Source organism: Desmodus rotundus, chromosome 12 (assembly GCF_022682495.2).
Source record: "Desmodus rotundus isolate HL8 chromosome 12, HLdesRot8A.1, whole genome shotgun sequence".
Classification (NCBI taxonomy): Eukaryota; Metazoa; Chordata; class Mammalia; order Chiroptera; family Phyllostomidae; genus Desmodus; species Desmodus rotundus.
This window is the reverse complement of record NC_071398.1, coordinates 53,297,644-53,308,912: the sequence shown is the minus strand read 5'-3', so window position 1 is coordinate 53,308,912 and position 11,269 is coordinate 53,297,644. Positions and strand designations below refer to the sequence as shown.

The following is an 11,269-nucleotide window of genomic DNA, read 5'->3' as shown; positions in this document are numbered from 1 at the left end:
TGTGCCTGCTGCCTTCCCGCCGTGGGAAGCCCGGGCTTCTGTGGAAGCCTGACCTTGACTGGCTGGCATGCTCAGGTTCACACACATGTCAGATGGCTCGCTGTTGGCTACAGCTTTTCTCTCCAGCAGATGTACAACCCACTGAAGGTCCTATTTATAATACTCTGCATATGCAAGAGTTTTCACCAGGTGCTTCCCTCTAAGGGTCCTCTGTCCCAGCCTGACTGGCCAGGAGACATCCCTGCTCCTGTGCCACCCCAGTTCCCACACCTGGAAACTCTTCATCGTCAAGCACAGCTCAGAGCCACCTCCTCCAGGAAGCAGTCCTTGACTATCCACATGGAAGTGGCTGCTTCCCATTAGGGAGGGTGACAACTGGCCTAACAGGGGAAAAGAGCACTAGACCTGTGGGCAGAAGGGCTGGACCCAAATCCTGGCTTTGCGAGGAACTCCCTGGGGGGAGGGGGTGTATGTGTTTCTAGACCCATCTTTCTCCAAGAGCCACACACTGGGTAGCTACAGTAACAGAAACATTTTGTCTCTCGGTTCCGGGGGCTGGAAGCCTGAGATTAAGCTGTGAGTGGGGTTGGTGACTTCTGAGACTGCGGGGGACCCTCACTTCCATGCTTCCCCCCTAGATTCTGGGGGCTTGCTGGTGCTCTTTGGGGTTCCCTGGCTTGTGGATGCTCCGCCCCCATCTCTGCCCACATCCTCACTTGGCCTTATCTCCGTGTGTGTGTCTGTCTCTGTGCCCACATTTCCCTGCTTGGAGGACAGCAGTCTCATTGGATCAGGGGCCCACCCTCCTCAACTGGGAGTGCATCCTAATTCCATCTGCGCTTACCCCATTTTCCCAGTATGGTCACCTTTGGAGGTACTGGGGGTCAGAACTTCAACGTATGAATTTTTGGACGACACAGTTCAACCCCTGGCAGAAACATTAGGAAAATCTGTCTCCATTTCCCACCTGTGAAATGGAGACAGAATAGGGGTAACTACTTGCAGAGCTCTCGGGAAGACTAAGGCGCGTGATGACCCAGCCCTGTGGCTCCATGGAGGTATGTGCCGGGTTTCATCTGCCACCACATTACAACTGGACGTAAGTGGAATCAGAGACGCAGGAGAGAGAGGGGGAGACACACACATAACTGCTGGCTCCAGCCTGGGGGAGTGGCGACCTAAAATGACTTCCTTCCTTCCGCCCGGTGCCTGGCTAAGCAAGCAGACAGGCTGTGAGCAAAGAGCTTCCAGTCTGGTGGCAGGAGCTCAGTGCCAGGGGACCCAGTGGAGGCAGAGCCCCTGCTTGGCAGCTGTGGAGAGCAGACATGCTCCCAAATGAGAAGGCATCAGCTTTCGTAAATTCTTCCGCAGGATTTTGCAATCCAAAAAATTTAAAAAACAAGTTATTTTCATCTCAAAACACATGTACTCGTATATTTAGTATCACGGAAACATTTCCTTCTGTTACGAATTTCACATGGTTTAGGGGGTGAAGGACCTCCCATAACCTCCCAGGGCTTAGTGTCTCCAAAGACCTCACAAGAGCCCTGGACCCCTGACACGAGAGCATGTTGCCACAGTCAGAGAGCAAACGGTCCTGAAGAAGAAGGAAGGACAGAGGTTTCCACAGGTCGCTCTGGTGGCGGGCGGAGCGCTGACGGGTGAACCCATGCCCCCAAGGGAATGGAGAAGAGCAGCAGAAAAATAAGTTTTATAAAAACACAAAAACATTGAAGAGCAAACTGAAGCCCCAAATAAGCTGAGGCTGGAAAATGCCATTCACGGTGTTTGTGAAGTTCTGCACGAAGGAAAGAGGTGAAGTTCAGACCGAAGATGAGGGAGCTGAGGGGCAATGAGTGAGGTCAGCGACCGGGCAGAGTGTGGGAACTTCTAACCCAGCATATCTTTATTGTTAGTAGTCGTCCTCGTAGTAACAGTAGTCATAGTAGTAGTTGTTGTAGTAGCATTGCTATTAGTATTTTTTTTTGGCCAAGGAAAACGGTTTTCACTTAGTGTCTCTGTGATTTATAAACAAAAAGTTCATTGGTTTTTCAGTACTCTTTCTAACTCGGAGTAATTTTAGATTTATACAAAAGCTGTAAAGATAGAAAGCTCCCCTGGCGGAGCAGCTCAGGTGGTAAGAGAGTCGTCCTGATACACCGAAGTTGTGCGTTTGATCCCCGGGCAGGGCTCACGCAGGAGTCGACCAATGATGCATCAGTAAGGGGAACAACAAGTCGACATTATTCTCTCCCTTCCTCTCTCTCTTTCTCAAAAAAATTAATAAATTTAAAAAAAAGTTTAAAAAAAGAAAGTCCCCATACACTCCCCACCCAGTCTCCCTTATTGTCAACATTTGTGCACTTGTCACAACTAAGGAACTGACATTGTTACGTTACTGTAAATTGGATGCTAATCTTTGGACTTCAGTGGATTTTACCTAATGTTCTCTTTCTGTTCCGGGATCCAATTTAAAATGCATGACATTTAGTCATGATGTCATGTATTTTATGTTGTGTATTTAATGCCTTAGCCGCCTTTGGGCTGTAACAATTTCTCGGAATTGCCTTGCTTTGATGGCTTTAATAGCTTTGAGGGCTCAGAGTCAGACACTTTGTAGAATGTTTCTCCAAGTGGATTTGCCTGTTGATTCTCACAGGGTTAGACTGGGGTTATGGGATGCTGGAACACCCAGAGAAGTAAAATGCCTCCTCAATACAGCCTGTTAAAGGCACATGCCATTAACAATGCTTACCACTGACGGCTGCTGTGGAAATGAAAAAGTGAGCCCTCATTCAACCTGGAGTCGAGTGCCCATGAAGAAGAGTTCTCAGCCCTGCACTCTGGTCAGCTCTGCGTAGTCCAGCAGGAGAAAGACTTCCTCTCCGCCTGGTGACAACAAGCTGTCCTCGCCTGCAGCCAATGAGAAGTTGCCACCACTTCCCAACACTCACTTTCCTCCAATGACATTTTGTCTTCCAAACAATCCCTCTCTGCTTTCTCCTTTCCTCTATAAAAGAATGCTCTTCTCCTTTGTTCTCCAGACTTGCCTGCGGTTTTGCCATATTTTGCTTGTCTGGAATTGCAATTCCGCTGCTATCCCCAAATAAACCCATTTGCTATGCAATAACTTTGTTGCTTAACTTTGAAGGATGAAAATGGTAATGGTGGTCGGTTATCTGGCTGTTTGCCAGATGTCTGTACTGTACTTCCCTCCCTCCCCTCCTGCCTTTCCTCAGTGTTTTGGTGAGTCTGGGGAGGGAAGCTACACTTGCTCGGCGAGGGAGCATCTATATAAAATTTTTGAAGTTCTTCTGTTTAGGAAAACTTTTCACATATTGACTATTTATGTCATTATTCTGATTTTAAAATTTCACATTAAAAGATTTTAATTACAATGTCTAAGCATCTAATTTTGTCCAATGTTCAACTTCTTTTTCAGTTTTCAGAATTTTTCCTTTCGTTTGTGCTCTTCCCAATTGCAGACCTTAATATTTATGTACATACATTCCAGAGATGATTGGCTCTTTTATAACTTGATTGTCCCTAATTAACATATTATGTAGTTTATTCTCATCTTTATCTTCTTATAGAACTTTATACTTTTCTTCACATCTGCTCCTATACATGTCTGTGTAGATCTTAAATGTTTGGCAATGTTTTTGATAAGCAATGAGATTTTTTGAGATAATGCAAACTGTTAAGTATTGGACAGTAGTGATTTTCTACCTTTTTTTTTAGCTCATGGAACACCTAACCTAATCACTAAAATTCTGCCACACAAAAAAAATATATACTTTTTGCTGATCTGACAAAATAGATTAGGTGTAATTCATTCATTCACACCAGACATCTATTGTTGTGTCAGCTGTTGTCACTTTATTTGACAACTTAAGGGGAAAGAGTGACTGGAGTCAGGGATTGAATATTGTAAAATGTGGGTGTGTTGCCGTGCACCAGCTGGAAATTGTTATTGTGCATGAATTTTGTATTTGACAGCCTAACTAAATGTTCATTTGCTTATTTCTCTTGGTATTTGCAGTAAAAACAAAAACTGAAACTATTTTATCTTTTTTTTTGTAGTTACCACTTCTGAAAATAACCTAAATTTCCTAATAATTTGTTATGATGGAAGAACTTGGCAGCTTGCAGCCTCTGAGAATTACACCGTTATCTGTCCATCCCACATAGTAGGTACCAAACCCCCATTTACGATACATCTTTACATTTTAAGGAAATTCTAGTTTTTATGAAGCATGTGTGTGAAGCCATAGGTATCAAATGTTCACATATGACCATTTACAAAATGTTAAGATTGACTTACTTTCTGTTGGTTTACTGATGTCACATCTAAAGATTTCATGTGAACCACACTTGCATGTTTGAAAATTCTTTGACACTTGAGAAATTCATGCAGCTTTGCTAGACTGGCTAATACCTGTGGACTGCTACAGTTCAACTGGAAGCTACATAGTATGCCTCTCTCTGCTTGTTGTAATCCAAGCACTTACCTCATTAGAACTACTGTTCATATAAATACACAAGGGTTGTTCCTCCTCTCAAAGTCTAGCAAGGATTAAGCTTCTTAGGTTACATGAGTTTACTACTTTGGCTGTAAGTACAAAGACAGATTCCAGAAGCGCCCATGAACTTGTTTTACAGTGATACTGCCAGCCTTAGTTCTCAAGGCCCCCAATTATAACCACCAAAGGTTATCTCCGGAGTAGTTATTTTTTAAGCGACACCCAAAAGCTTTACACATACTGCTTTTTACAGTGCACACAGCCTTCACAAATTTGAGTGGCTCTGAAAAGAGCCTTTGGTTTTTCTCGTGTCTAAATGTTCAGGTTCCTTGTTGGACTTCACTACCATAAACTATTACTTGCCCTTGCGGTGGGTCTCGGTCTTCTTGGGCAGCAACACTGGCTGGATGTTGGGCAGAACCCCACCCTGTGCAATGGTCACACCTCCGAGGAGCCTGTTGAGCTCCTCGTCATTTCGGATTGCTAGCTGCAGGTGGCGCGGGATGATGCGTGTCTTCTTATTATCACGGGACGCGTTTCCAGCCAACTCCAGAATCTCAGCTGTCAGGTACTCCAACACCGCCGCCAGGTACACGGGCGCACCAGCCCCGATGCGCTCAGCGTAATTACCCTTGCGGAGGAGGCGGTGGATTCGACCAACTGGAAACTGCAGCTGGGCTCTAAACGACCGCGATCTGGCTTTGGCACGAGCCTTGCCACCTTGCTTTCCACGCCCAGACATCTTCAAACCACACCAACGGTTATAAGTACGACTAACAAAAAATGTGCTGTGGGGGCCTATTTATAGTCCACCGTAGGTTGTGATATGCCATCTGATTGGCTGGGTGCTGTATGTCTCTCCAATCAAAAGCCAGTTATGGAATCACCTTATTTACATACACGTCATTACCTACTATCCAATCAGATGTTGGCTGCCCAGCTTGGCAGTTGAACGCCACCCTATAAATAGTAGGCTTTTTGCCCCCAACCGCTGTTTGCTGACGTTTGTCCGTTGCGGTTGTTCGAGTCAGTGTTCGTCATGCCGGAGCTGACTTCAAAGGGCATGATTACTTCTAAGAAGGGTTTTAAGAAAGCTGTAGTGAAGACGCAGAAGAAAGAAGGAAAGAAACGCAAAAAGACCCGCAAGGAGAGCTACTCAATTTACATATACAAGGTGTTGAAGCAGGTGCATCCTGACACGGGCATCTCGGCCAAGGCCATGAGCATCATGAACTCGTTTGTGACTGACATCTTTGAACGCGTCGCAGCCGAGGCGTCGCGCCTGGCGCATTACAACAAGCGCTCGACCATCACGTCCCGGGAGATCCAGACGGCCGTGCGCCTGCTGCTGCCCGGGGAGCTGGCCAAGCACGCTGTGTCCGAGGGCACCAAGGCCGTCACCAAGTACACCAGCTCAAAGTAAATAGTTGAGTCACCAGATGAATTTTATAACGCAAAGGCTCTTTTAAGAGCCACCTACGTTTTCTTGAGAGAGCTGTGTGGTCTACTCTTTCTCATTGGCTTTAGTGTAAGAGCATGTGTGTGACTTTAAAAATAGTATAGCTCTCAGGGTCCCCAAGCTTAATGTCAGTGGGTTCTTAGAAGGTACCAGCATTTTTCATGGGCGCCCAGAGGATCTTGTGTATCAGGAACAATACTGCAAAGGGAGCCCTCTAGACCGGATGGTTGGTGTATGTGGGTGTTTGCTGGGGATGACCGCCCATGGGGTCAGCATGCCCTTCTCTGAAGACGTCTTTTTCTTTATACAGTAAGCCTGGAGCTCTGGGAAGATCTTGGCACTTCGGGAAAGCAGGGTTTAGGGAACATTCAGGCTGTTCTGCTCCTGGGGCAGTGCTACCTTACATGGAAAAGTTGGTTCTGTAGACTAGCCTTGCTGCATTTAAGCAGCACGGATTTGAGGCCCTTGAGGACTTTTAGTCTGATGATGTCCTCTATATATTTCAGAGCTTTAGGCTCAGGTTGTGGACGTTAACATTGAAACCCCGCAATCTGGCTAATGACGATGTACTGCTGGGTAAACTGACTTTGGTTCTCCTCTCAAATTTTTTTACAAGTCATGGTATAAACTTTGATGATGGGTCATTAAAAATGGTGTCCTGTTACTGAACCATCCGGACCCATCTCAGAAAGCAGACATTAAAAAAAGTGGTAAGACATTGAACTCAAAAGGCATCAAAATTACTGCTATGCAGAAACCTGTGGCAAATAAGCATATGAAGATCTTTATTAGGAAAATGTAAAGTAAAACAAACAAGCTTCATGCACCTTTTAGAACGGCTGAACTCCAAAACATGACCAAATGTTGGGGAGGCTATGAAGGAACGGAACTCACGGCCAGCGAGAAGGCAGACTGGAGCCACTTCGGTAGACTTTTAGGCAGACTTTTAGGCTATTATACCAGTAACTGGTTCCCAATATTTACCCAACCCATCTATAAACATTGAATAAAAGCCCCTGCAAATACTTTTGACAGTGATTGTAAATGAATCATGCTGCATTACTTATTCAGTTAAAATACAGTGAAGTCACCTATTTTGCTCAGATTTACATAAAATGTTAACCAAGTGAATTTCAAAATGAGCAATATACTATTAATCTGACAGAAGTGACAGCGTATACCCATACACACAAACCCGTTAAAGACCTAGAGCCCTCTAAAAAGATGTTAAGTGGCTCTTAAAAGAGCCTTTGGATTAAAACTCAACTGATGGCTCAGTTTACTTTGAGCTGGTGTACTTGGTGACAGCCTTGGTGCCCTCGGACACGGCGTGCTTGGCCAGCTCCCCAGGCAGCAGCAGGCGCACGGCCGTCTGGATCTCCCGGGACGTGATGGTCGAGCGCTTGTTGTAATGCACCAGGCGCGACGCCTCGGCTGCGACGCGTTCAAAGATGTCGTTGACGAACGAGTTCATGATGCTCATGGCCTTGGCCGAGATGCCCGTGTCGGGGTGCACCTGCTTGAGCACCTTGTATATGTAAATTGAGTAGCTCTCCTTGCGGGTCTTCTTGCGCTTCTTTCCCTCTTTCTTCTGCGTCTTCACTACAGCTTTCTTAAAGCCCTTTTTAGAAGTAACTATGCCCTTTGAAGTCAGCTCCGGCATGACAGAAGTTCACTTAAAGGAGTCTAACAACTACTAGCCAACAGCTCTAAAGGCCAAAAGCCTGGTATTTATAAGGTGGTGCTCAACGGCCAAGCTGGGCAGCCAACATGTGATTGGATAGTAGGTAATGACGTATATGTAAATAAGGTGATTCCATAACTGTCTTTTGATTGGGTAACCATATATCATCCAGCCAATCAGATGGCCAGTCACATCCTATGGCAGACTATAAGTCTGCCCTGCACTTGCTCAAGAGTTTTTTTCTGTCACGACAGACGGGTTTTCCGTTATGTCTGGTGTGGAGCAGAGAGGCAAAACTCGAATCAAGGCTAGTTCTCGGTCAGTTAGAGCTCAGCTGCAGTTTCCAGTTGGTCGAATCCACCGCCTGCTCCGCAAAGGCAACTACGCCGAGCGCGTGGGCGCCGGCGCGCCCGTGTACCTGGCAGCCGTGCTGGAGTACCTGACGGCCGAGATCCTGGAGCTGGCGGGCAATGCTGCGCGTGACAACAGGAAGACACGCATCGTCCCCCACCACCTGCAGCTGGCCATCCGTAATGACGAGGAGCTCAACAAGCTGCTGGGAGGTGTGACCATTGCCCAGGGTGGCGTCCTGCCTAACATCCAGGCTGTGCTGCTGCCCAAGAAGACCCAGAGCTACCGCTAGAGAGGCTAAAGCAACTTATCCAGGTGGTGAAGGCCAGGAGGAACCTGAACCCCAGGGGAAGAAAAGAACAACCCAAAGGCTCTTTTCAGAGCCACTCAGCGTTTCTGAGAAAGAGCTCAGGTAAAAACTGATTATGTAGGTGAGGAGTTAGTTGACAGCAGCACCTAAACCAACTGGGACTGTGAAACTTACCTAGTTCAGACGGTGAGGGCTCTGAAACCGGTCCTTTCATTGTGCAGTAAATTGACAGCGCAGGTGTCGAGTGGCTTGGCTCGTTAACACCAGACAGCTGTCCGGGCAGCTCGTGGCAGCAGAAGTGCCATTCTCGAGGAAAGGAGTGCGTTCACGTTAGGTTTTTTGACAATTCACAAGATGAAAATGTGGAATGTCAAACTAGAGTTCCTGACGGTAGAGTTAGGCTAAGATGGGTTATGAATGAAGGAAGGAGGTTTGCAAATTTGCAGCTGTTGGCTCAGCTGAAAAATGGCAGAGCAGCCAAATTCAGTATTGTACAAAAATCCTTAAAATTCTCCAAATGCGATATAAACCAAAACAAAACCCTGCACATATAGAAGTACAAAAGTCCCCAAAACATGCATTTAAAATTATTTTAATACTCTGACCATAAAATTATACCCAAATCTATAGAATTGATATTTTAAAATTACAAGGACATAATTTTTAAAAACCTATGTTAGCAAATTTAAAAATACTAATGAAACATTCAGAAAAAGTAGAAATGGCTTAAGTGGAACGTAAAAGCAGTGTAGACTAAGATAAATGGGAAAAACGTCCTCAAAAAGTCAGGTTTCTAAATCTATCCTCTTAGATGTTTAAAGAAAAAAAATGTCTAAAAAAATCACTCCAGATTATGAAAAAAAGTTTCATATTTTTGAGGAGATGTGACAAAATCTAAAAGAACAAAGAATGCTCAGGGCACAATACATCCGTTGCACATAAATAATTTATTCACACCCTTTGTTAACTTCCATTAAAACGTCCTGAAGTCAATTATTCCATGAGGAGCTGATATGGTCTTTAATACCAGGCACTTTAATACTGACTTAGTCTACTTTTTTCCAATAAACAAAATTGGTTCTATGCAACATCCAAAATTTACATGGAAATGTCAAATAAGAGTAGATAAATTTATATTTCATCTAAAAATGTCATTATCAATAAAATCCCCTCCCCAACCCTATCATTATTGTTTTGTTACTTTATTAATTTTCAACCATTTATTGTTAAAACTTTAAAACATTTGAAAGAACAGTATGATGAACATCCATCTGGCACATAATTATGAAATTTTACTTCGGTCTGCATCCTCTAAAAAGGGTTATTCCCTTGTAGAATCACGATGCCATTATCATACCTAGGAAAATTACTAATTCCCTAATACCCAGTCTATTTTCAAATTTCCCTAGTTTTCTGAAAAAAAATTTTGTAGCTAGTTTTATTTTAGTTTCTTTTCAAATTGAAGGGAATATTTGTGCTAACCCCCTATCCACCCCTGCAAAAAAATAGTGTGTTACATTCACAATTTGCTAAAAGGCCATATGTACAATAATTATTACTTATTTTATAATGTGAAAGTGCTTAGCAAAACATTTTTATATTGCTATTGTTACAAAGCACAAAGTTCACTCACCTGGAGCGAGGCATAGCCAAACGCTGAAGGCAGAGTTTTTCCTGGGGAAGACAGGGCCCTGGATTGGCTGGGCTCTAGACCAGGAGAATAGGGAGCTCGTGGGGAAAACCTAAACTCCCCAATGCTTTTTGGTCAAGGGTTTTTAAAGGCAAAAATTGAGGGTTAGGGGTCAGGAGTCACTGCAAAGCTGATTGGTTGGTTCTTGCGCAAGCCTCAGTGATTTTATTTCGTCCCATTCATGTAGGTCCTGACCTCATCTTGTCTCGCACCTTCGGAACCGATCTTACTGTGAAGAACTAAGATTCCACAAAACTTCTCGTGATTGTGAGTCAGTGACATCTTTAAAGTGAAAAGCAGAAACTAAACATGTTGTAACCTTTGCTGTTGTTAAAGCTATTATCGTTTGGTGCTTAACTAGCTGCATTTTTCTCTGATCTCAAGCAAGGTGTGCTTTCACACAGTTTTCCTGGGACTCGCTATACAGTCGGCCTCTAGGACATGACTGACATACTTAAAAAAAAAAATCGATACAAGGGAAAGTTTATTTAGAAATTTCCAGAGGTAGTAAAAGTGAGCCGTAGAAGAAACAGCTAAAGAAACAAGTTACAGAAGGGCCTGTGGAGCTTAGGAAAGTGCACTCTAGGGTGACTATCACCCAAATATTGGAACGAAGATTTGAGCAGGCACGCTCTAAGGGGAGAGAGAGAGTGAGAGAGAGCGAGCGCCCTAACACACTGTCTTAGTCTGTAAGTGTGAGCTCTGAGACAACAAAATCGGTTGACACATTTCCTTAGAGCCAATCCCCACATCTCTAGCAGACGCTACAAGCTAACACGTAAACCCACGCGCCGTAGCTGTTTCACCGTCACTATTTGATGACATTTTGTGATGCATTCAGAAATATTAGTCAAGGAACTTTCCAAGCAGTTATTTATTGCATCGTATATAGAAACACAACTAAAGAAAGAACTGAAAACAGAACTTCAAATAGATTACTGTTGAGGCTAGGAGGTAAAACAGTTCAATCGGTACACCTACCCATTAATTATCACACATCTACAAAATCTACAGAGATTTGGGAAAACACAAAAAATGTGTATTAATGTTGTAAAGAGAATTCTAAAGACCTTTACATAAATGAATATAAGATTAGAAGAAATGCCATGCTTTGATAATTAGAGTAATCAAGTTAATGAGAATCATGTGATTCTTGAATTAAGCACACCTTCTCTCTCTTCTTCCCACTCTTGAATGGTAGCTTAGGGTTTCTCTTGCCCAAAAACAGGTAGAGAAATTCTGGGAAATGTGG

General features: G+C 44.1%; 3 protein-coding genes and 1 pseudogene across 3 annotated transcripts; 2 read left to right on the top strand and 2 right to left on the bottom strand.

The window, feature by feature from the left end:
• Positions 1-4,878: 4,878 nt before the first annotated feature.
• Positions 4,879-5,265, bottom strand: LOC112313545 (histone H2A type 2-B). Its single transcript, XM_024570121.1, has one exon. It carries the CDS (start codon positions 5,263-5,265, stop codon positions 4,879-4,881), a length of 387 nt encoding a protein of 128 aa, XP_024425889.1.
• Positions 5,266-5,562: 297 nt separating this feature from the next.
• Positions 5,563-5,946, top strand: LOC112313547 (histone H2B type 1-A). Its single transcript, XM_024570123.2, has one exon. The coding sequence runs from the start codon at positions 5,563-5,565 to the stop codon at positions 5,944-5,946; it is 384 nt and encodes a 127-aa protein (XP_024425891.2).
• Positions 5,947-7,261: 1,315 nt separating this feature from the next.
• LOC112313546 (histone H2B type 1-A-like) lies at positions 7,262-7,645 on the bottom strand. The gene has a single exon (XM_024570122.2). It carries the CDS (start codon positions 7,643-7,645, stop codon positions 7,262-7,264), a length of 384 nt encoding a protein of 127 aa, XP_024425890.2.
• Positions 7,646-7,846: 201 nt separating this feature from the next.
• On the top strand, positions 7,847-8,309 carry LOC112313544 (histone H2A type 1-like; annotated as a pseudogene).
• Positions 8,310-11,269: the final 2,960 nt, after the last annotated feature.